The sequence below is a fragment of the Triturus cristatus genome, chromosome 3_1, assembly GCF_964204655.1.
Source record: "Triturus cristatus chromosome 3_1, aTriCri1.1, whole genome shotgun sequence".
In the NCBI taxonomy this organism is placed as follows: Eukaryota; Metazoa; Chordata; class Amphibia; order Caudata; family Salamandridae; genus Triturus; species Triturus cristatus.
Window position 1 is genome coordinate 717,258,104 of NC_140583.1, and position 25,694 is coordinate 717,283,797.

General features: G+C 43.0%; 1 protein-coding gene across 1 annotated transcript in view; it reads left to right on the forward strand.

Annotated features, from left to right (window-relative positions):
- The window catches only part of LOC146860841 (uncharacterized), a 915,295-nt gene that overhangs the window by 752,579 nt on the left and 137,022 nt on the right, over window positions 1-25,694 (forward strand). Inside the window, exon 37 of the mRNA XM_085646176.1 lies at window positions 25,338-25,466. Coding sequence (XP_085502302.1) covers window positions 25,338-25,466 — 129 coding nt within the window. The remainder of the gene's footprint in view (window positions 1-25,337; window positions 25,467-25,694) is intronic.

The following is a 25,694-nucleotide window of genomic DNA, read 5'->3' on the forward strand; positions in this document are numbered from 1 at the left end:
TTTTTTCTGTATTTGATTTAATATTAGCATCCTGATTGCTACGAGATTATCCGTAGATCCCAACATGGGTCTAAAGCTCAGTTGTTTTGAACTGGCTCAGGTTTCTAGATCTTCCAGTGGCAGGGAAGCGAAATATTCGGCTTCGACATCTTGGAGAGCAATACGAAGGTAGCTTTCGGGATTAACCACTGATCCTTTTTTATGAATTGGGTGCAAAATTGAATCCACAAAAATAGAGCCTTTAATCAAAGGAGCTCTAATTAGTCGTTCCAGCAGTTGCAACCAGAAATCGGAGTCCTGTTTGTAAATTGAGGCAGGAATGCCATTCGGTCCCGGAGCACCTTCAGCTCTACTTTTTTAAATTAAGATAGCGATCCTCTTAGTAGTTATCTTAAATTTAACAAATCCCCAGCACACGTCAAAGCAATGTCTCGTGGATTACAAAATTACATTAGGCAGAAATTTACGGAACACATGTAAGTCTTTCTTGTTTTTATTCCTGTGTGTCTTCACGGAGAAATAGCGCTCCGAACAGTAGCAGACGACACGTGTTTCGTTGCTCAGGGGCAATATCCCACGACTTTTTCAAGGCTGCAAGGTACAAACATAACCAATGTATCTCCTTACATCGACAGAAGAACACAACCTTACAATGATACATGTCACATTTTTTACTCAGTGCTGAAAACCAGCATGCACAAGATGAAAGTAAGTAAGTATCCGCAATTGTACGCAAAATGTCCCAAGAGGGGACCCAAGAGAAGCTCCTCTTAGTAGTTATCGTTTCAGCTAGTGCGTAAGTTTGCTCTTGGGTGTCTTTGGAGTTTTTTGTGGTTATTCCGACTGGGAATATAAAGTTTGAATTGTGGCCGAGCTTGTTTTTGTTTGATATAAATTGCTAATATAGTGAGCCAACTGCCCTCAGTCACATTATATTCTTTCTGTTGTAAAATAGTGGTATTATTGTTTAACCGATTTATTATAAACCAAAAGGCTTAGACATTTCTCGTTTTGCAAGCTAAGAATAGCTCCAATTGTAATGCTTCCTCGGATTTCTTTTTTGCTTACCAAATAGCACGTTTATATATCCTTTGAAGTTTTTTAATAGTCTGATCTTCTTATTTAATGTTCTCTTTAGGTTTTTGAGTTCCCTTTAATACCATAGTTGTGATTGAGTAGATCTTACTTGACTTGGACCATGAGCGGACGAGCAAAAAAGAACTAAAATAAGTTGGCACATAAATGGCCCCCAACCATCTAGGATCTGACATTGCCACAAATATTTTGTAACAGTATCTACTGACCATTTGATTTGTTTCCAGTTTAGTTGGTTACTTTGTGAGCCAATTGTCTGTAATATCATGAGTGGATTGATTTGATGGTCTAATAACAATCGCTGGGGCATACCGTCACTTTCGCAGCGTACTTGAATACAAAACGAATTGACGTGCTTGAACAATGAATTTGAGCAAAAAGTGTAGTCCAGGCAGGGCCGGACTGGGATCTAAAACCGGCCCTGGCAAAGTGCTCGGCCCAGTGGCCCAAAAAGCCAGCCTCCAACCCTGGCGGCACACCGGGGAAATGCCCAGTGCCCGCTACGGCCAGTCTGGGCCTGGTCCATGACCGTTTGGCTTTGGTTGGTAAAGTGTGTGTAATGGCCAGGCTGGTCTTCAGGTTAGCGGCCATTTAAGGTGCAAAGATACCAGTTCTCTAGGAAGGTTAGGAGAGCTTGACCAGTAGACTGAAATCTTTGAGATGATACGATCTGAGAAGGAATTAAACAGCGTGAATCAACAAGACTGTAGGAAAAATTTCGAAAAGAGTTTTCCATCAAGTTTAAATTAAAATCCCCTGGAATAATAAATGGTCCTTTGGATATATTTGTCTAACATCTGTTATTTAAAGTCCCAAGGCTTTGATGTTTTGTTCCTTTTCCCTAGCTGCTGGATGAAAGTACGCATTTAATAAAATTAAACTAATTGGAAATGGATTTTGGATCCAGTTTTTAATTATGACGCAAAAAGAAGTTTGATGATTTGTCGGAAAAATTGATGCTTTTGATACCTTCTTAATGTTAAAAAGATGGATAGAGCACCCATCGCATGGCCTTTAGTAGATTGTCTGCGGGCTGTGTTGAAAAATTCTCTATAGCCTTTAAAAGGAGTTCCCTCTTTGCACCATGTTTCCTGCATACATATAATGTCATGAGAGAATAGAAAAGATTTAGCATCTGAGTCTGAAATTATATTTTTCAGTCCTGCCACATTCCAGGATAACACACTCATTGGTTTTGGTGTATTCTTTGCTATTTGAGGCAATGATTCATACTTTTTATACATAAGTAATTTTGATGATGGTCCTACCAAAGAAGCAGCCATGGGGAAGATATTAAGCAATTGTCAAGGTAGGGAAACACTTAACATTCTTTTTAATTGAAGAGAACCAACCACTGAGGCAAATAGCTTGGTGAAAACTCTTGGAGTATAGGAGAGGCAGAAAGCAAGGACATGGAACTGATAATTTTCTACTGCAAAGCGATGAAATCGTTGACTTTGAGGATAATGGGGTACATGTAAATAAACATCCTGGAGGTACAGCATCATTCCACAACCAGCTTTAGATATTAAAAGAATTAAGTACTGCAAATTCACCATTTTGAATGGAGTGTAGCCTACATAAGCATTCAACTCCTTTGGATATTGCCCTGGCTAAACCTTTCAGTTTGACTTAGGCAGCAAAATCTGTATCGAGTATACTCTTGAATGTCTTTGACTGGGAGGAACTGGCACACCTTTCCTTTTTTCTAGGATTAATTATACTCCCTGGAGAAGAGCTAATGCTATTGAACATTTGCTTGTGGAGGAGGTGTGTGACGAAACATAGGCTTTGGAGGAGAACATTTGAACTTTTGAAAATAGCAATCTTGGACAATGGACACCACACAGTTTTCCTGAAATAGGTGTTTCCTATTTGGACAGAATTTCTTTATTCTTCCCCTCACCTTCAAATTTCCATAGTCATGCCAATGCAGCTTTTGCTGCTGCTTAAGTTGGGACTGCAATTTTTAGGCAATCACGGTCATGTGCCCGGCCGCGAAAAGGATGTTGAGGCACCTACACTTCTTGTAGACCATGACACCAGAGAAAATGTTTCTCGAACATGGGGATAGGAAAGGCTGGAGCAAAGAATTTTCTTTAGCATCTTTTGTATCAAATAATTCAACCGATGGCAAATAAATTGGAACACAGAAATGGTAAACATTGTATCAGTGCTCTTTGGTCACCATATAACTTCCACAATTGAAACCACATGAGCCTTCAATCTGCTACAGAATCCCCAGACAAGGTTGCAGAAGACTATAGAAGTTGAATGTGTCCTTGCAAACAGTCAAACAAGGATTGGAAGTCTTTTAATAATCTTTGGACTGCATAGACATCATGTCCCAGTTCTGACGGCAAAGTTAGAGGCTGTCATGGACTAGTTTTAAAGTGTTTTCCACTTTTATATCCACTGAATCTGGCAAGGATGATTCTTCTAATGCATGGGACCAAGAAGATAGCAACATCACAAAATAAAATGATGGACAGAGTGCTGAAACTTTTCAAACACTCACCCCTAGTCACAGACCTGGGTTTAATCCATCATTATTTTGCTTACCACCTCACCCCTGTTTGGGCTCAGCCATATGCAAACCAGTCTGAACCCTGCTCCCCATGGGAATAGTTCAGCCCTCATCAGCTATGTTTGCTTGAATAAGGTGGCGCAGCGAGGAAGGTACCCACGTCTGGGCATACCCTTAGACACTTAGGGCGCACATAGCAACATCACCAAATAAAATGAAACTTTTGAAACACTCACACCCAGTCACAGATTTGGATTCAAGCCTCCCCTGCCCTTTGGTATGAAAGGATATAATTCAGCCATTATTATGTGCATCGATGGTTGATGGTTCCTGGTCAACACATTCTGTATTCCCAGTATCCTCAATGAAGATTTTAGTGTTGAGCAGGCATTATTGTTGCCTCCCTCCACAGATTCTACAATCCTGTGATGCCCTTCTCTATGTGAATGTCTTCTGTGTCCCCTATTAGCATCGTCTTCCTCTGGCTTCTGGTGTTGGGCATTTATAAAGTTACAATGCCAGTCTTTCTCTCCAAGTTTGACCTGTATGAGTGTTCATAAGGGAAGCATCCTTAATGTCCAGAAAATCCTCTAGAAACCCTGGTTCTTGAAACTCAGTTTTTTTCCATCAATAGACACGAGCCAAATGTTTCGTTTTTTCATATTGCGTCAGTTTTATTATTAAGGGTACGAATATGGTACATGTTGGAATCATAGATCCTTTCGCAGTCTTACACATTTAAATATGGCAACCGCGACCGGGTATCTAGAAGGCATATTGTTTCATCCTGTCTTGCTTTCCATAGTGCAAAACGCTGCCTTTGCGGGATTTAAATATGGGTGAGTGTGCCGAGACATTCGTAACGCACCACAGAGACACAGAGACAGCTTACAGTATATACAAACACAGATATGAAATTGCTATGTCGAGTTTTCAATCAATCAATCAATCGGAACATTTGTAAAGCGCACTATTTACCTGTGAGGGTCTCAAGGCGCTGAGGGGCGGTCTTGAGGAGTCTTCTGAAGGTTAGCAGGTCTTGGGTCTGCCGTAGGAGGATGGGGAGGGTGTTCCAGGTCTTGGCGGCGAGGTGGGAGAACGATCTGCCGCCGGAGGTCGCTCTTCGGATGCGGGGGACTGTGGCGAGGGTGAGGTTGGCGGAGTGGAGCTGGCGGTTGGGGGTGTAGAAGCTGAGTTGTCTGTTGAGGTATGCCGGTCCGGTGTTGTGGAGTGCCTTGTGTGCGTGGGTGAGGAGCTTGAAGGTGATCCTCTTGTTGATGGGGAGCCAGTGCAGGTCTTTCAGGTGGGGTGTGATGTGGCTGCGGCAAAGGATTTCGAGGATCAGGTGAGCAGAGGTGTTTTGAATGCGCTGGAGTCGTTTCAGGAGTTTGGCCGAGGCTCCTGCGTAGAGGGTGTTTCCGTAGTCCAACCTGCTGCTGACGAGGACCTAGGTGACCGTTCTTCTTGTTTCGGTGGGGATCCACCTGTAGATCTTGCGGAGCATGCGGAGGGTGTTGAAGCAGGAGGATGAGACGACGTTGACCTGCTTTGTCATGGAGAGAGTAGAGTCGAGGATGAACCCTAGGTTGCGTGCATGGTCGGTGGGTGTTGGAGCTGTTCCCAGTGCCGCCGGCCACCAGGAGTCATCCCAGGCCGAGGGGGTGGAGCTGAGGATGAGGACTTCCGTCTTGTCCGAGTTTAGCTTCAGTCGGCTGTTCTTCATCCACTCAACGATGGCTTTCATTCCTTCGTGGAGGTTGGTTTTGGGGGTGAGGGGGTCCTTGGTGAGGGAGAGGATCAGCTGGGTGTTGTCGGCGTAGGAGATGATGTTGAGGTCATGCAGTCGGACGAGGTGGGCGAGCGGTGCCATGTAGATGTTGAACAATGTTGGGCTGAGGGATGAGCCCTGGGGTAAGCCGCAGATGATCTCGGTGGCTTCGGAGCAGAAAGGGGGGAGGCGGACGCTCTGGGTTCTGCCAGAGAGGAAGGAGGTGGTCCAGTCCAGAGCCTTGTCTTGGATCCCAGAGTCGTGGCGGCGTGTGCGTAGGGTGCGGTGGAAGACAGTGTCGAAGGCGGCTGACAGGTCCAGGAGGATGAGGGCCGCGGTTTCTCCGTTGTCGAGTAGGGTCCTGATGTCATCGGTTGCAGCGAGGAGGGCAGTTTCGGTGCTGTGGTTGCTGCGGAACCTGGACTGGGATGGGTCCAGGATGCTGTTCTCCTCGAGGTAGCGGGTCAGTTGTCTGTTGACGGTCTTCTCGATGACCTTCGCCGGAAACGGGAGCAGGAAGATGGGCCGGAAGTTCTTGAGATCCTTGGGGTCAGCCTTGGGTTTCTTGAGTAAGGCGTTGATCTCGGCGTGCTTCCAGCTCTCCGGGAAGGTCGCTGTCTCGAAGGAGATGTTGATGGCTTTCTGGAGATGGGGTGCGATGGGGTGCGATGGTGGTGCTGGCTTTGTTGAAGGTGTGGTGTGGGCGTGGATATGATGGAGATCCGGAGTGGATGGTGTTCATGATTTTGTCGTTGTTTATGATGGCCCAGGCGAGCAGGGGGTCGGTGCGGATGGTGGCCGTGGAGATGGAGGTCTCGGTGGTTGTCGGGGCGTTTGTGGCATTGAAGCTGTCGTGGATGTCAGTGATCTTGCGATGGAAGAAGGTGGAGGGTTTCTTGAACGGGGCGAGGGTGTTGGTGCAGTCGTCGATCCATTGCGGGTGGCGGGGTCGGTGGGGTCGGCGAGTTGTTTTCCGGGCGAGGGTGGTGGTTAGCTGGTCTTCGGTGACTTTGCTCCAGCAGCGGCGGGGGATCTGTTGGGTGCGGTTGTGCGTGGTAGGTTTCCAGAAGGTGAAGTGGATGCAGCGATGGTCAGTCCAGTGGAGTTCAGTGGTGTGGTTGAAGGAGACGTGCGAGCTAGAGGAGAAGATGGGGTCAAGCGTGTGACCGGCGGAGTGGGTGGGCGTTGTGATGAGTTGTCTGAATCCGAGGTTGGCGAGGTTGTCGATCAGGGTGGTAGAGTTGCGGTCGTTGTTGTTCTCGAGGTGGAAGTTCAGGTCCTCAAGAAGGATGTAGTCCGTGGATGCAAGGGCGTGCATGCTGACTAAGTCGGCGATGGAGTCGCTGAACTGTGGTCAGGGACTGGGGGGTCTGTAGATGAGGGTTCCTCTGAGGGTGGTGTTGGGATCAGTGTGGATCTGGAAGTGCAGGTGTTCGGTGGTGCTGGGGGTGTCGTCGGTGTTGGTCGAGACTCTGTGAGTGTTCCTGTGGACGATGGCGATTCCTCCTCATACTCTGTTGGTGCGATCCCTGCGGATGATCTTGTAGCCGTCCAGGATGGCTATGGCAATGTCGGGTGCCAAGGAGGGGTTCAGCCAGGTCTCCGTCAGGAAGGCGACGTCTGGGGAGGTTGAGTCGGGTAGGTCCCAGAGTTCAACGGCGTGTTTGCGGGCAGAGCGGGTGTTAAGAACGATGCATCTGAGATGGTTGGGTTCTTTCCCGGTGGGTGGATTTGCGGATCGGATGCTGGTGAAGCTGCAGTTCCGGCAGGTGAAGGGTCCTTGTGTGCGTTTCCAGGGGTTCTGGTGCTGGGCGCGGTCCAGGTGCAGACGGGCGCAGACGGGCTTGCCTTAGCCACGCACGGCTGCCATATAAGGGGAGGTGGGAGGGAGGAGCAGCTGGGAGGCGGGAGCGGGGCGGCGAAAGGACGCACAAAGGAAACAGAAGGAAAAAGGGCACAGGGCACAGAAGTAACACAGGGAACAAGGAGGAAAGAAATAATATCAAAAAAGGCAGGACCAATACAAATACAGTAAAACAGACCTGCAGCCTACCACTGGCCACCAGGGATGAGGCGCAGGTGGTAGCCTGCAGGTGGAGGAGGGGCTCGAACTCTCTTCAGCAGCGACAGCTGGGGCTTAAGGGAAGCACACACTGGTGGTGCTGTGCGGCGTGGAGAGCGACCTGCCTATAAAAGGGTCAAAGGTCGCTCTCCTCATCACGGTAGCGGCTGCCATATAAGGGGAGGTGGGAGGGAGGAGCAGCTGGAAGGCGGGAGCGGGGTGGCGAAAGTACGCGCTGGGGGGGCGGGGCCACAGGGAACTAGATTACTAAATATAAGGTTGCAAGAGTCCATAGTGTTGGATTCATTCTTAGTTGTCGTTTTCTACTTGTTGTTATGCAGAGAAGCTCGAACGTATGGTTGTAGATGTGGCGTGTGATCCGCAAGGAGGCTCTGCCAATAATTGGTAGGTTGTAGTACTGTCCCCTTGAAACATGGAAACTACATTCAGCTATTATTTCTTCCAAAATAACACAGATTAATGTGATTATCTTATAGTTTACTTTCAGCTTTGTAAACCTAGTTATGTTGACAGCACTGACAATCAGTAAGTCAGTTGGATTGTTATTCTCTGGTTTTTTAGATATTTGTTTATGGTTTTTGTGTGGCACAATAGAACCTAATTTGGGTTTATTTGGATTTAGCACAATCTTACATAATCGTTCACGTTTATGTTGTCTTTCCAATGAGCACATGGTGGCAGACATGGTTGATTGTTCCGTTTTCATCCCACATAGTCTTTCTCTCTACCTCATCACCTTCAGACATATCTACACACCCACACGTGTATCGCTATGGTTCACATGTGTCATAGATTACGGATCTACGCATGGTTTATACCAAAGTAAAAGAACATATACAGTGTTTGCTGCCATGTTAATGGCCAATTTGTTGCATTTTTATTTTTTGCGGTTATACAGAACAGCCCCTGAAGAAGGGAGTGTATCCCGAAATGTATTGGGCAGTTTGCTCTTTGCAATGAGCATTATATAAGAGAACAATGGTGTCATAATCTTGCTTTTATTGTCACAAAGGAATGTGAATGAAATCACTGCTTATGAGATACAGGAGTGGTCTCTGTATTAGAAAAGATTCAATGTTAATCGAGAATATAATTAAGGAAATATGCTGATGAATGCATAAATAAGCTTGATTGTATTTTGTTTACTAGGAATGGTAAATTCTAAATGCTGTGCCCTTTGGGTCCAGGAAACAAGTGATTCTTGGCCTGACTCTAACAGTTCTATGAAGTGCACCATCTTGTCCTCCTTTCGAGGCTGGAATCGTCCCACAGAAAGAAATGAAGCACAAGGAAGAAAATAGCCGCAAGACACTAACCTCTTGGAAGCCTGCTACTATATCCAAAGCAAGGAGATGGCATGATAATGGCATCCATTTCAAGATTAGGCTTTTACCTTCCCTGACTTAGATTCATCACTTACTGTATCAGCTGCATTCACTCAGCATGCAGTAGGCTAAGGACTCTTCATAGAGCTGTCTGTAACCTGCAAGCTAAGCGTTTAATGCATCTGCTGGAAATATGAGTTTAATATTTAAATGGGATTCGCTTTCATGTAAAACATTCAGGTGAGTCCCAGAGTAATGTAAAACAACAGTGATACAATTAATGTTTCATTGCCACTTTATTTTCAGGTTTACCAGTAAAAGTTGGGAATAACCTGTGTTAACACAGTGACCTCCAAAACACTCCACATATTTTCTGTGTACTCTTACACTGACTATTAACTTGCAGAAATCCATGATGTAATCAACATGTAGTATCCTGATAGTTGCTGCTCTCATTGTTTAAAATCAACAAAGCATTAAAAGCGACTTGTAAAATGACTGGTGGGCATTTTTAACTCTCCCCTAGCTTACTGCCATGGTCTACATGAGAGTTTTATTACTGGTCACATGTAAAGTAATCAAATGAGGCTGGGGATTACTTAAGCAAGATTTATTTTAAAAAGTGCACTACCTGGACAAGTGTCTTCCTTTTCCTGGCTTGTCCCCGCAACTGTCACTGTGTCCACCACATTATTCCAAACTGGAATACGGAGTTCGCATCATGAGAGAGTTTCACAAGCAAAAGTAAACAACAACACATCCTCCTTCTTTACAATGCAAGGGAAAACTAATGAAATACAAAACTGTGTAACAAGAGAAAAAGCATACAGTTCAATGCAAAAACAATAAAGTTACAGAATGTGCGTTAAGAATTACTACATCATCCACACAAACATAAGAAGGAATAAAACGGTGACCTCTGTGATATATTCAGACATCCATACTGTGTTCTCTTTGAACCTCTTCTCTCCTGAATTGACCTATTCTGTAATTTCTTGTACAGAACTTCCATTGTTCATCATAGTCTCCCTCACTTCACCATCTTGCTCTCCAGATTCTATCGCTAGTTATACATCTTCACATTGAGACTCCAGATCACTCTCAAAATCTTTAAAATTGTTGGACCGTGTGAAGTGAAGAGCATGCAGAAATGAGAACAGGAAACTGTAGAGTTGCTTGAGGGTCCTTTAATGTAGATGGTAATCAAGAGACCTCATCCTCCAGCAAGCAGATTCAACTGAAGCTACATTCAAGAAGTAACATTCTACACGAAGAAAATTCTAAGAAGGAACACTAATGGAATACATGTACAAGGTAGAAAGAATGTATGACATAAGCGTATGACATAACAAAGTCTGAACACTACATCACCTCCCTCTTTTCATTAACAAAACTAAAAGGAATAAGAGCAGTAGAGAAAGACATGAGACCAACACTACAACACTTTACACTCAATTTTGAAAACGAAGAGGAATCTTCTTCAACCTAACCAGTCTCGTTTCTTTAGAAAGTGTGGGAGCTGCAAGAATCTCAGAAGAATTTCCTTCGCTACATTTAGGAGGACATTTGGCTATTCTATTGAGGTTCCACACTCTATGATCTTGGGTTCTTACCGCATTTCCTAGAAGTTTAGTTACTTTAATTGGTTGACTAAACTTAGACCTACCAAACTTTCTTTCAGGAAGTTATATCCTGACCCTGTCACCAACCTTAACAACGGTTTTCTTTACAGCCTTTCTTGTATCAAACACATTTTTCCTTTTTATCATTTTCTCTAACTCATGATCTTTCCAACCCACGGTTTGGTCGACAGCACCACCCACTTCCAACCTTCTTGAAGTCACCCAAAGAGGATTCAGCTGGGTGCTAGGCACCCTACCTTTGAATAATGTAAAAAGAGTGACACCAGTTGAGGAATGGGGAGTAAACCTATACTCATACACTTTCTTCTTGATGGCTTGCTCCCAGTTATAATTAGACACTAAGGCTAATTGCATGGCCTCCTTTAGAACTCTTACAAATCTTTTAACTACCCCATTGCATTCTGGATGGTATAACGCTGCACGTTTGTGAGTTATTCCTCTTTCGCTCAAGAATTCCTCTACTACTCTGGAGACAAATTGTACCCCATTATCCGTCAAAACAGAACTTGGCAACCCCTCACTCACAAAAAGATCGTCATGAAAATTAATAACAGATGAGTCTACACAATTGACAAGCCACCTAGAGAACATGTCAAGACACACAAAGACATACTGATCTTGAGATTTTACTCTGACTGGGCCTAGAATATCAATGGCTATGTCTACCCAGGGACCAGTCGCTTGCTTTCTCACAACCATTGGTTGAGTTCTACATGTAAGAACGTTATCACTACTGGCGCACTGAGGATAAGAGCGTACTAACCTCTCAATCTGGGTGTCCATCGCAGGCCACCAATATGTTTCCCTAAGTCTTTCTTTCGTTTTTGCGATGCCTATGTGACTAGCGTGTGCATTTTCCACTAATTTTTTGCATAAAACTAAAGGAACCACAAGTCTACTTCCCCTGAAAAGGAGACCATTAGAGAAAGACAACTCCTCTTTGACACACCAGAAACCTCTAATCTCTTCGTCACAAAGACGCTTTTCACACCACCCGTCACGTACAAAACAAATGACTCGTTGAAGAATAGAATCATCACTCATCCCCGCATTCCATTCTTCTTCAGTGATTACACCTTGAGTGACCAGACACACTTTCAAATCTTCTCCAGAATCTTCCCCAAGAAAAGAGTCAACATCATCACTATCAGATACGGTGGTACCACCAAGCCTCGATAAGCAATCTGCAAGAATGTTATTAGCTCCCGGCAAATAACAAACAGTGAAATCAAAATCTTGTAGAGCAACTACCCATCTCCTTATTCTATGAGAAACACGATCAATTCCTTTCTTCTCAAACACTTCCTTCAAGGGTTTGTGATCAGAAACCACTGAAAATACTTTGCCCCACAAAAACTTCTTGAGTTTTCGAACAGCCCAATACACGGCCAAAGCCTCCTTTTCAACAACCGAGTAATTGCATTCTGCACCTCTAAGTGGTCTCGAGATGAACAGAATCGTGTTGTCTACCTTTTCACCAGGTTGTAAAAGCACAGCACCCAGTCCCTTACAACTAGCATCCGTCATGATGTAGGACTCTTTCATGGGGTCAAAGCTAGAAAGATTGGGTGCTTTATTCAAGCAATCTTTAATTAGATCGAACTCATCACCACAAGACTTATCCCACGTGAATTCACTACATTTTTTTAACAAAGACTTGATTTTCTCTGTTTATTGAGCAACAATAAACAGCCAGGCAAAGCCAGGAACAAATTTATAATAAAATTCTGCCATTCCTAAAAACTTATTTGCAGGATAGTTGAGATTAGAGATGGCTTCTACTAAGGAAGGTTTGGGTTTAATACCTGACCCAGAGATCAAATGTCCAAGATATTCGATTTCTTTCACATCAAATTTACATTTGTCTAACCTGAGAGTAAGCCCTGAATCTTGTAATCTAGATAGTACTAGATTTACTCACTCATCATGTTCTTGCAGGTTTGAACCATGAACAAGGACATCGTCTTGGTAGACCTTGACCCCATCAATGTCATGTAAGATACTCTCCATTACACTTTGGAACACTGAAGCGGCTGATATTAAGCCAAACGGCATTCTAAGGAATTTAAAGGTGCCAAAAGGAGTTATGAAAGCTGTCAAGTCTTGGCACGAGGGATGGAGTCTGACTTGATGATAGGCCGACGATAAGTCTAACGTGGAAAAATGTTTGGCACTACCCAAAGAGGACAACATTTCCGCTATATTTGGAAGGGGATAATGATCAGCCACCACTGCCTTGTTCAGTTCCCTCATATCAATGCATAATCTGGCCTCTCCATTAGCTTTCCAAGCCATAAAAACCGGAGAGATTCATTCAGTGGCTTCAACTTCTTGGATGACACCATTATCTAGCACTTTGTTTAATTCATTTTTCATTCTATATTTGACTAACAAAGGAACGTTCCTGACTTTGGCTACAACAGGGAAAGAATTACTTTTCAATTTGATTAGATGTAAGTATTTTTTAAGACACCCGAGTTTTTTATCGAAAACTTTGGGAAAGTTTTTGACCTAGGAGTTGTGATCAGAGATCGAGGCAATGGTGGGAAGGTCTCTTAAACAGACTGAAGGATATTCGTTAGGGTCTAGAAAAACTCCAAGATCGCGTTGATGAGACCAACTGATCAGGGAGTCTCCTTTCATCGAGACATATAACTTGCCTGCAGTAATCCTCCCTTTAAAGTCTATTGATCCCATAAAGTATCCCAACAGATTTATGATTTGACCACCATAACCTCTTGGAACAATATCTGGTTTAAATAACTTCACTTCGTGGATAGATGTTTTTCATAGAATATTTTGGGGACTAGAGTAATTTTCGCCCCATAATCAAACAACATATCAACGTAGTTGCTTTCAATCAAAACCTTTTCCATAGGCCCATCTATCACTTGACAGCAAATTTGGGATACAACTAGATTGTCATCATCTTGGTCATAAAGGTCTACCTCCCTTACATTCTTTAGACTTCTATTGGATCTGCAACACTTAGAAAAGTGACCCTTCTTTTTATAAATCGAGCAGATAGTTTTCCACCCAGGACAGTCTTTGAAGTTGGCCACAAGTCCCGCATTTCCACAATGAAAACATCTTACAGAGAAAGACTTAGCATTCAAGTTCGGTCGTGTGAGTTTTGAGGAAACTGAAGCACTCTGTTGAGAAGGTTTGGATGATTTATCAGAACTTGGAGATGACTCTGTTTTTATCTCTTTAACATCAGAGTCAGAACCTTTGTTGCTATCTGCACCTTTACGTATGGCTTCAGAGCACGCTTTGAAATGCTCGTGTAATTTTAGAGTGGTGATAACATCTTCAAGGGATGGATTATCTTTTTGCCAAAGCGCGTCTTTTACTTTATCTATGGAGGAACCTAACATGAGCTGATCTCTGAGCCTTTCATCTAAGCTCCCACCAAACTAACAAGTAGAAGCGAGTTTGCGTAAAGAGGTGACATATTGTTCCACTGACTCATCATGTCTTTGAACTCTTTTCCCAAAATGATACCGTTCCAATATCATGCTCATTTTAGGTAGGTAATGTAAGTCCATCTTCTTAATGCAAATTTCATATTCATTGAGAGAGTTGCCCTCACTATCTGGTAAATCCGGAAGGTGCTCAAACACCTCCTGTCCCTCTGAGCCTAAACAATGTAGAAACAGAGCGGACTTTCTTTCCGCACTCAGGGACGTAGCACAGACCCTAGCATAATTAGCAAATAACTTTTTTATTTTAGCCAAGGTATGGGAGGTTCAACTGGAGCGGAAAGGAAGAAAGGAGGAGAGGTGACGTTTTGCATGGTAGTAACGAGCGAGTAGTGAGGAGCAGCGTGAACAATTCAAAATGAGACTGAATCCTCGTTAAATATGAGTGCTGGTTCTAACACATGCAAGACATCATTTACATACTGAATGAGAAGATAATAAAACAACCGATATTGAATCACTTCTATAGATAAAGTCTATATAGTTGAAAATGTAGACAAACAGCGTGAGACATAGACTTTCAAACAGGTGTCAAACAGGCCGCAATTTTTCATGAACAAAAGAAGGAAGCTGTGCAGATCAGCGTGGTTTGAAATGAATAAAGTACACTTCTAAAGTAAAAGGAAAGTTTCTTTCAAACATTAATATGCTAGCAAGAAGAGAGTTATGTTTTATTTCTTTATACACGATCTGCAGAATGTCAGATTTAAGAGAAAAGAAGCTGTGCAGATCAGCGAAAAGGTTATGGAAAGCTTTAAATAAACAGTACCTTCCTCCTCCGTTGAGATAGCTGGCTGTGAGATGGTGACAAAAATTTAAATAAACAGTACCTTCCTCCTTCGCGGAACACGTAGGCGGCAAAGAAACCCCGTGAGGTTCTCACTGCGCAAGGTTCAATCCTCTCGCTGTGGTGAGACCCGTGAGGCGCTCACCGCGCAAGGTTCAATCCTCTCGCTGTGGTGAGAGTGGGGAATTTCTTTCTGCAGGGAAATGACGCGGTGATGAGGTCAGTGACGCCGACGGGGTGATGCGAGGCACAGCCAGTCAATACGGGTTGCTAGACAACAGCGCGCGGAGTACTGGTAGGCCTCTGCCGTTGACTCTGTGCTACTAAGTTGCACCTGGAGTACTGGTAGGCCTCTGTAGTTAACTCTGCGTCACTGCGGCGCTGAGCTGAAAACAAAGCGAGCTTGAGACGAACACTGAGCTGAACCTGTGAAGACTCATCAGACACGTCTCCGCCGCTGAGCTGAAATTGTGCCGAAATTGTGCCGACAGCGTTAAAAATGAAGCGCTGTATCTCTGAAGTTTTTTAAAGTGGGAAGGTAGGAGGTTTTTGTTTTTGGTCTTGATAGCAGGGCAGATCTTGAAAACAGGTCTACCACGCTGGAAGGAATGCATTAGAGTCCAGACCTAGATGTCATTTTTCAAAGTAGATTGTAGAGAAAATGTTAAGTTGAGGTCTCTTGGGTAAATTTCCAGTCATCGCCAAAATGAAGTGAAGAGCATGCAGAAATGAGAACAGGAAACTGTAGAGTTGCTTGAGGGTCCTTTAATGTAGATGGTAATCAAGAGACCTCATCCTCCAGCAAGCAGATTCAACTGAAGCTACATTCAAGAAGTAACATTCTACACGAAGAACATTCTAAGAAGGAACACTAATGGAATATATGTACAAGGTAGAAAGAATGTATGACATAAGCGTATGACATAACAAAGTCTGAACACTACATCATGCTTTACTACATACTTGCTTCTCACCTTTAAGAATGACAAATCTTTTATAATTGCAAACCATTCCATCGCTCAGTCTCACTGTATTCTTTAAAACGCTCATGACTTCATGCTGCCCAGAAAATTGGCTCTCTCCTTTTTCCACTCTTCAAGGCTTCTTTACCTTGACCCGCATTCCAACCATGATGTTTGAACCACCAACTGATCCTCTCCTACAGTCATACTTTGATTTATAACCTTCTGAGTGTCCTCAATTTTCTTTCTCAAAATATTCATATCCAAATTAACAGTGGGGGATCCCACCAGCCATGAAGTGTTTCTCTTAGTCCGAAGTATCCTCTTCCTCATAATTTCAAAAGGAGAGCAACCAATCATGTAATTAATAGTGGCCCTATACATCCATACCGTCTTGTGTGTTTGTAAATCCTCAATCCCTGCAATTTGCATGGCACTTTTAAGCACTCTATTAAATCGCTCAATCATGCCATTCCCTCTGGGATTACAAAGGGATGTGGTCTGATGTTTAATGCCAACTCTATTGAAATAACCGAAAGCTCTTCCTGACAAAAACCGTACGCCATTATCTGTGATACTCTGAATAGGCACCCCTTCAGTGAATGCGTTGTCAAGAAAACACAGAACAGTATCCGTGTCTAACTTGTCTATCATCTTTACTGTAGGCCATCTAGGAAATCCATCTATAGCAGAAATTACATACTTAGTTTTGACCCCTATGGGGCCCAAAATGTCCACCACAAAAGTCTCCGTTGGGTTGTTTGTAGTACATAGTTTACTCATGTTAGGTCTTAAAGTTTTTAATGCTTTGTCAGCATTGGCATGTCATGCAGTTCCTGACTAGTTTTTCTACATATATGTCCAAACCTGGCCACCAGAATCCTTTTTTGACAGACTGTTTAGTTCTTACAACACCTCCATGTCCCTGAAGACATAGCATAGTAATCAACCTTCTTATTTTGTTAGGAGGCAAAGCTCTATCACCTCTCCACAATATGCCATTAAGTTCATTTCTGACTTCCTAGAAACACCTAAAGTCTGACTTTTGTGATCCTTTAGCAGACTAACCGTTTTCCATATATCTGAGAATCTCTTACAATACCTCTTCTTTAACATATTCTTCTACCCAAGATATGCCTTTGTCATGTACTAGAGCTATGTGATGTTCATCCCAACTCCGCACACATCTACTATTATTTGTTACCCCAGTATTGATAAAAAGAAAAAATATGCTGACACATTATCCTTACCTGGAACATAAAATATCTTGTGTAAAAAATCCTGAAGTCTCGTAGACATTCTAGCAATACGTACTGATATCTCAATCATTCCATCAGCAGTGAGTAACCTGACCAATAGTTTATGATCACTTCTCCAATCCTCATCTTGAGTTCACCGCCAATCTCTTTTCAACGGTGCTTGTCACCTCTGTGACACGCACACAATTATTATAAAACTTACGTGCACCTTTTTCAGTCTTCACTCAGCCTGCTACTTCTGTGACACGCACGCACAACTCGGCATACACTATAATAAACGCTCTTTCTGTTTGTGCGCAACATCAGCGACATGTACTTGAAACAGTATTGCTTTTGTGAATAGCCCTAAAATTTCTACTTTTACAGGTCATACTAATACAGTGGGCCACTTCTGTGACACACACATTGCATTCAAGTCTTTCAAGCAAACCCTTGCTACAGTGACACACTTTAAGTGTTACAGTTGCCTCATTTATCGCTTTGCCAATTTTATTCTCTTAAAGTTTACTGCTGTTTATATTGACATTTACCATGCAGAATGTTACAGCTCCTTCCTTCTTTCTCATGGCGCCTGGAGAGCCACCTATTAAGTGGCATAAGTGGAAAAGGGTATTTGAGCGTTATGCCAAATTTTGTGGAGTTAGCCTTAGTGCTGAGCGCAGATCTTCGCTTCTGCTTCACTGTTTGGGATCGTAAGGCCAAGATGTCTTTGATCATCTCCATGAACTCAGTGACGCAGAAGGGAGAGATTTAAATGAGTTTGAAATATGTATGAAAAAACTTGATAAACACTGCCTGCCCAAAGTTAGTACTATATTAGAGATACACCAATTTGCAAAAAGGCTACAAAATGAAGGTGAAAGTGTTGAGGTCTACATCACTCAACTCAGGAAGCTGGCTTCATCTTGCAAGTTTGCAGGATTATTGGATGAGAGGATCAGAGACCAATTTATGTTGGGTTGCAACATTGAAAGAATCCGTAAGGAGCTCTGGTTGAGAGATGAACCCTCACTAGAAGGAGTAGTTCAAGTGGCGAAAAGGGTGGAACACTCTATCAAGTGTATTGACACTATAAAAAAGGATAAGCAAGATGAGCAAACTACTGTTCAAGTTGTTAAGGATGAGGTGAAAACTATGTCAAAACCTGAGGTTGGTTTTAAAACTAAAAAGAAACCTGTGGTATTTAAATATTTTAGATGTGATAAATTAGGGCATTTAGCTAACAACAAAAAATGCCCTGCTTTAAATGTCATTTGTGCTAAATGCAAAAAAAGGGACATCTCTCTGTTGTCTGTAAAACCAAGAGTCCCTCTTCTAACGTTAAATGTGTGGAAACTGGGATTTCAGAAGAAGACTTTGTCTGTGGTCAGATTGTTGTCCAAGTAGATTCTGGTATACAACATAAGTCTTGCCTGGTGGATGAGATCAAGGTAGAAGGTGAATTCACCAGGGTTCTGTTCGATTCTGGTGCTTAAATCACCATCATTTCAAGGGTTTTCTTTCAAAGCAAGTTGGCTCACAAGACCTCTGTTCTGAAGCCCGATACTTCCTTTGGCATATGGAGGGGAGCCCATTCCACTGCGTGGTTACTTCATAGGGCTCATCGAGTACAAGGACCGCAACACTTCTGGGAAGATATATGTGTCTGAAAAAGGGGATAGCATAATTAGCTGGTTCCACCAAGGGGATTTAGGAGTTATGCTTGATCCCGGTAGCAATTGTCCCATTAAGTTGAAGGAGCATGTGAATTCCATTCATGAACAACTTGATCTTGATATTGCAAGTAAGATCAAACAAAGTTTACCTACTGTTTTTAGGGATTAACTTGGGTGTCTCAAGGGCTTTAAGCTCAACATTCACCTCAGTCATAACTCTCAACCTTCAAATTGCAAAGTGAGAAATGTTCCCTTGTCGGTAAGGAATGAAATGAGACATGAGTTAGACAAGCTCAAGCGGGGAGGTATAATTGAGGAAGTTGAAGGGACTGATTGGTTGGCTCTGGTAATGGCAGCCTGTAAGGCCAATGGATCCCTGCGACTATGTGTGGATTTGAGGCAGCTTAATGAATGTGTGGTAGTATATTGTTATCCCCTTCCAAACATTTCAGAGCTCCTGGTATTGCTAGGAGGAGCCAAGGCATTCAGCACCATCGACCTAGCTTCGGCATATCACCAAATTGAAATGGCTGAAGCTTCAAGGGACTATGCAGCTTTTATAACACCCTTTGGGACATTCAGATTTGTAAGGATGCCGTTTGGCCTTGTGTCTGCGGCGGCTGTCTTTCAACATGTAATGGAAAAGCTTCTTAAGGATTGCAAAGGGGTCTGTGTCTATCAAGACAATATTCTTGTGTTTGCTAAGGATCAAAAAGAACATGAGGATCGTCTGTACAGTGTTTTATGTAGATTGAGTGAAGCAAACCTCACAATTAAAGCTGAAAAGTGTCAGTTTGGAACATCCTCGATCCACTATTTAGGACACACTGTGTCGGGTGAGGGTATTGCTCCTAAGGCTAATCTTGTTGACACCATTACTTACATGACTGCTCCTACCTCCAGGGAGGAACTCATGAAGTTTTTTGGAATGATAGAGTATTATATTAAATTCATTGAGAATTTTGCGGAGAGAAGTTGCTGTAGGAGGTCTCTCTTGAGAAAAGGGGTAGATTTCAAGTGGACTAAAGAGTGTGGTCATGATTTGATTCTCTTAAGTAAAAACTCAATAATGCTCCTAAACTCAAACGTTTTGACCCTTCCAAGACTGCCTTTATTACTACTGATGCTAGTCTCAAGGGTTTGGGGGGCATTCTTCTGCAGGCAGGTGAGGGGGGAATGCAAACTATAATGTTTCTCTCTCGTTGTCTCAAAGACGCTGAGTCTCGCAATTCCGTAATTGAACGGAAGGCTTTGGCAGTGTTCTGGGCTGTAAAGAAACTTAAAACGTTTTTGTGGGGTACCAAATTTGTAATAAAGACTGATCACAAGTCCCTCTGTGAAACCTTCAGGAAGAAAGGGATAGACTTGCTGTCTAGCAGAATAACCAAATGGGTCATAGCTCTCCAGGAGTATGATTTTGACATAAAATACATTCCTGGTATAGAGAAAGGCATAGCTGATACCCTTTTGAGGCTTGTGGGAAAGGTTGAAAATGATATCCAGGATGAGGATTACGATGATGATATATTCATGTTTGTGTTGTTGAGGATGGGATCATTGATGAGCATCAATGGCGCTTAGAACTTTATGCTGATCCTGTTCTTTCAGAACTGTTGCCCCTTATTCACAAAGGTTGGCACTCAAGGAAACAAGCATCAGAAGAGGCTGGGGAGTTTGAGGGCCTAAAAGATGAGATGGCTGTTTGTGATGGTTTGCTTCTACGTGATACTAGACTTGTTCCTCCTCTTAAACTTCATCAAACCTTAATAGAGCTAGCCCACAAGTCACACTCTGGGATGTTGAAAGCCAAAGAGAGACTTCGCTCCTCTCACTGGTGGCCGGGTATGGACTTACATGTTGAAAGAGTGGTGAGGGATTGTATTGTGTGTTCCATGAGCGAAAAGTCTCAATCTACAAGGGTTCAGCCAATGGCTGTAAGAGAACTTCTAGGCCCTGGAAAGATGTAGCCTTGGACATACTTGGGTCAGTTCACTCTAATGGTCAACAAGTTTTCATTCTGGTGCTTATTAATCTGTTCTCCAGGTGGCATGAAGTTAATTTTACTACTAACATAGAAACTGTTCATTTTATCAAATTCTTAGAATCTCTCATGGCCAAAGAAGGTTACCCTGAAACTATTCTCACTGATAATGGTGTTCAATTAGTTTCACGTGAAATGGAGAGATTCCTTAAAAATCGTGGCATCAGGCATAAGAAATGTTCTCTTTACTACCCAGAGACAAATGGTATGGTGGGGAGATTTAACAGGGTGTTGAAAGAAACCATCTCTTGGTCAAAGTGTGCTGGTCTGAATTGGAAGGAGGAGGTTCTTAAGAAAGTTGAAAGTTATAGGGTGACACCACACAGTACTACTGGAAAGTCACCTTTTGTTCTTTTTAGAGGTAGGTCTCCCTGTACATTGGTTGAGCCCTCTTGGGTAAGGCATCTTGAAGAGTCTGCCTCTTTCTCTTCATCTGAGAAAGTCTCTGCTGGCTGGCGCAATAGAGAAGAGGCTAGATGCTTATCCACGAAATCATACTTTGATTCTAAGAAATCTGCTAAAGAAACCAAGGTCTTGGTTGGTGATTTAGTTGTCATCAGGCAACCTGGTACCAAGGTTCAGTTTTCCAAGCCGATATGGGTCATAAAAGTATTCAAAAATGCTGTCAGAACTCAAGGTCACAGGGTTTGGAATTTGAACAGAGTTTCTGTGCACAAAGGGAGTGAGTTCTGTGATCAATATGTAACTAGGAAAGATGCTGGTGATGTTTCTGGTTCTTCACGCATCTCTTCTAGGAATGTTAAAAGGCCAAGCTATTTAAAAGACTTTGTATCCTAATTTTATGCTTATTGTCACTTCTGCTTTTATTCTCCTCTCTTATTTTTTTTTTTAATGATTAACGGGGGAAGGTGTGTGGCATGCTGCAGCATGTTCGCCTGCTTATGTCATAAGTTATTGTTACTAGATGTTCTGTGCTTACTCCTGGTCTCCCAGGTGATGGAATGTATTGGTTCAAATGACCAGGGCTGTTACCTGTACTGGATGTGGAGCTGTGGATGGGTTTCTTCTTCCTAGGAATAAACCTGAATTTCCTTTGTACAACCTGTCTGTTTGAGTGATCCTTTCGTCCTCCTTAGGATCTTACATTAGTGATCACAGTAGTGAGGTTAAAACCACACAAAGCAGTGGCTGTCTTAACATCACAAAATTCCTCTTCCCACTCTGTGCACCAATCGAATTCACTTTTGTTTTTAAGTAACTGTTGAATATGAAATGGGCCGCAAGAAAGATTTCTTATATACATAGCTTAAAAATCTGTGAGGCCTAAAAATGACCGTACACCATCTTTACTTAATGGAGCAGGTGCTAATTGTATCGCTTCCACCATTCCCAGTTTGGGTCTCACACTATCCGTGCTCAATACATGCCTTAAATATCTCACAGATTTTACAGCAAATTTACATTTGGAATACTTCTCATTCAAACCCCTCATATCCAAAATTCCCAACACACTCTCCAAAATGGTATTGTGTTCTTCTTTGTCCCTTCCATATATCAGGATATCGTCATGGAGGCACTGGACGTTAGGTGTTATCCTAAATAGTGTATGCATCAATCTTTGAGAGACAAAGCGATTTGATAATATGCTACAGAAAGATCTATTGTTGAAAACAAATTAGCAGTCTTTACTGAAGCCAACCTCTCTGATATCCGGTACAGGGAAACTGATCTATTAAGATATTATTATTTAAGTGGCGCAGATCAATACACAATGTGATATATCCACTCGCTCATCTGGCCACCACAAGTGGGGAAACCCATTTGGATGATTATATTTTTTCAATTAGATCATCTTCAATGAATGTGTCCAATTCTTTCTCAGCCTCTTTTTTGACAGTAACAGGAATATTCCTTGCATTAAAAACCTCACATATCCTTGCCAGAAAATGTGTTGCGTTGCCAGACCACCAGCGATGGTGAGGTGACGTGTAACATCCAAAGGAACCTTCAGCTTGTCAACAAATGCCCACAAGAATAAAATCAGCGTGCGCCACCATTTCAAATGATGCCGTCAACAGCCACTTCTTTCAGCCGTAAGCCACAAATATAATTATTTTTTAAAAATGTAAACCTTAGCGGTCAAGAAGAAACCGTAACCTGTTAACAAAAACAGTAAACGGATACTTCATGTACGATGAATCTGAAAGGTAGAAAGCAACGTCTCACATAATAAATTCCTTAAATAAAGTAGCGTGAAGGTTCGCTGGTGGGGTGCTCTCACTCACCTCCACTTTGTAAAGTAATCAAATGAGGCTGGGGATTACTTAAGCAAGATTTATTCCAACAAGAGCCCCACCTGTTCAAGCATCTTGCTTCACCCGGCTTGTCCCCACAGCTGTCCACCCCATTACTCCAAAGTGGAATACGGAGTGTGCATCACGAGAGCACGGCACCGGAAAAAGTAAACACAACATAACATTACTGAAAAATATTCATTTGAGTGTGTTTATGCATGCTGTGGCCAGGCCACATTAGTGTGAAGTCGGCGTCCATTATCTTTGGTCTTAGTGATGGGAAGGGTGGTAGGATGTGGAGGGGCAGGCCGGGAGATTTAGGAGCGGGTAACGATGAAGGAAGGAGGGAAAGACAGACAGGGAAGGAAGGAAGGAATACAAAGATGGTAACTATAAATATATAGCATATTTCCCATTCATCAAATTAGTAACAAAACCACCTTTTAAATTCTTCTGTAGCTGGTGGACATGGTGTAACTTAAACCTCTCTGGGGCTCTCATATTCGCTGCTAGGGTGCAGCAGTAACACTGTTATAAATTGCTGTGAACCAGAGTTACCGCTGGGTTTAATGAAAAGATAAGTATAGGGTCACTACCATGCTGGGCAGCATCCCATAGCATGTTATGGAGAAGAGACAAGTTGGCATTGAAATTGTATTTCTTCCCACTTTCGCGACAGAAATTACATCAGGCACCCTTTGTCAAAATGGCTGCTCCTGTTTGGGTTCATATTCTACAACAATAGGAGATGCTCTGTAAACCTCTACGAAACCGAGGCAATAGGATAATGGAAACAGCAACCGTTTATTGAGGTGCTAGTCAAGATAAACGTATGGAAACTAAAAGAAACTAAGTAGGAGGCTACCCCTCACTCCAATTAATGATACAAGCTTCAACCAAAAAACAACACGTAGGATGCTTTATTAGAAATACATTATAATCAAATTCATACACAGACAAACGGACATTTTCATAAACAATATTTGCTCAGTGAGAAAAATGATCACATGGTTCAGAAATTATTTATAGAAGTAGACATAGGGCAGCTGGTTGTAACACGACAAGGCAGGGAGCCATCCAATCAGCCTCTGGAGGGAAATGCAAGGCTCGAGTACTCAAAGTATAGAATTTGTAATTGTGCAAGGAGGCATAGAGTCACTCCAGATCCAAAGTGAACAACCATAATGTGACCACCCGTTTTGGATGCAGTCACTTTGTCACCTCAGGTGTGGCAGATTCTATTTCGCCTTCTTGGCAGTGAAGAAAATTTACCCTTCCAACTCTCAGCAAGGCCTAGCATTCAGATGTTCTAGTGATGTGCTGTGGAAAACATCTGCCCTCTGATGTAAATGTATAATGTATTTAAACATGCCATGTTCACAATACATTTCTTTTTTATACATGCAATAGAATGTCAGGGCCTCATTTATGAGAAGTGACGCATCGCTGCGTGAAAGCAGCGATGCGTCACTTCTCAGTGCGCCCTCCTTGCGACACCAATGATGCGTCATATTTATAATATGACGCATCATGTCGCAAGAAAGGACAGATACGTCAGTATAACTGACGTATCTGTCGGCGCAAAAAGTGGCGCATTGCTGGAGTTGTGTCGGAAGCCTGACGCAACTCCTGCAATGTTCCTTTCACATGGGGCAAGCCCCATGTGAAAGGGCCTGCGTCACCCTTACGCCTGCCATTAGGCAGGCGTAAGGTTTTGACGCATTGGTGTCCTAGAAGTGGCGCAGCGAAATCTCATAGATTTCGCTGCACCACTCCTACGACCCTTTCTTGCGGGGGTACGCCCCCCCTGCATACATTATACCTGGCGCAGGTATAATGTAGCGCAGGGGTTTACGAAGTGACGCATCTACCTAGATGCGCAACTTCGTAAATATGGCGCAACATGGCGCATGTTTTACGCCACTGGTGCGTCACAAAAAGTGACGCACCGGTGGTGCAGAAGTGACGCAGGGGCTCATAAATGAGCCCCTCAGTATTTGGGAAAAAAAACAATTAGCACCATTGAACTGGTTAGCTTCGTGGCCAAATGCAGCCACTCCATGGATCTGTGTTTGACCTGAAGGTCACCTGGTGGGGTCACTCAGCCTTTCATCCTTTCAAGTCGGCTACCTCCGGTATCTGTCAATAGACTGCCAGACCTCTGTGGGGGGAAGGGGTGTTCGCTGCATGCTATGTTAACATCTATTGAATTATTTTACTTTGCTTCAAGCATTCCACCGAATTTGAATTTTCAGAAACTATGGGACAATTTATAGTTGAATAAAACAGAGGTGGAGAGGTGAGGGGGCTGTTACGTTTTGTGATAGGTGGTTAAAACGCTTTTCAGAGAATAAATATCCAGCCACAGGAGTGAGAAAAAAAGTCACGATTTTTATTAACCATTCAGGGAATTATACTTTTATTTCCAAACTCTGCGTTTGTTTGTTTTCTTCAGCCTGGAGTGCTCATTTACAGTGCCTCTGAGCCTTGCTCACGGTGCCGTTGTTCCTGGGTTCCGGATCCAGACACCGAGATGCACTCTGTCGTGTGCGAGCCCATGGAGTGTTACACAGACTGCCCTCTGGTGAGTGACTCGATCAATCATTCCGAATGCCAAATTCATCTAGTTCAATTGTGACATCTAGTGCCATAGGCCATGAACATCCAATGGAATGACGCCCAGCAACTTTTGAAGTAGGCCTGGAATGGTGATTGACTTTCTCTCCAGCCACGTCTTTACTTTTTCTAGGAATGATTAGTCCATAAGCACACACTGAGCCTCAATTCGTTTGATGAAATGTTCCAAAACGTA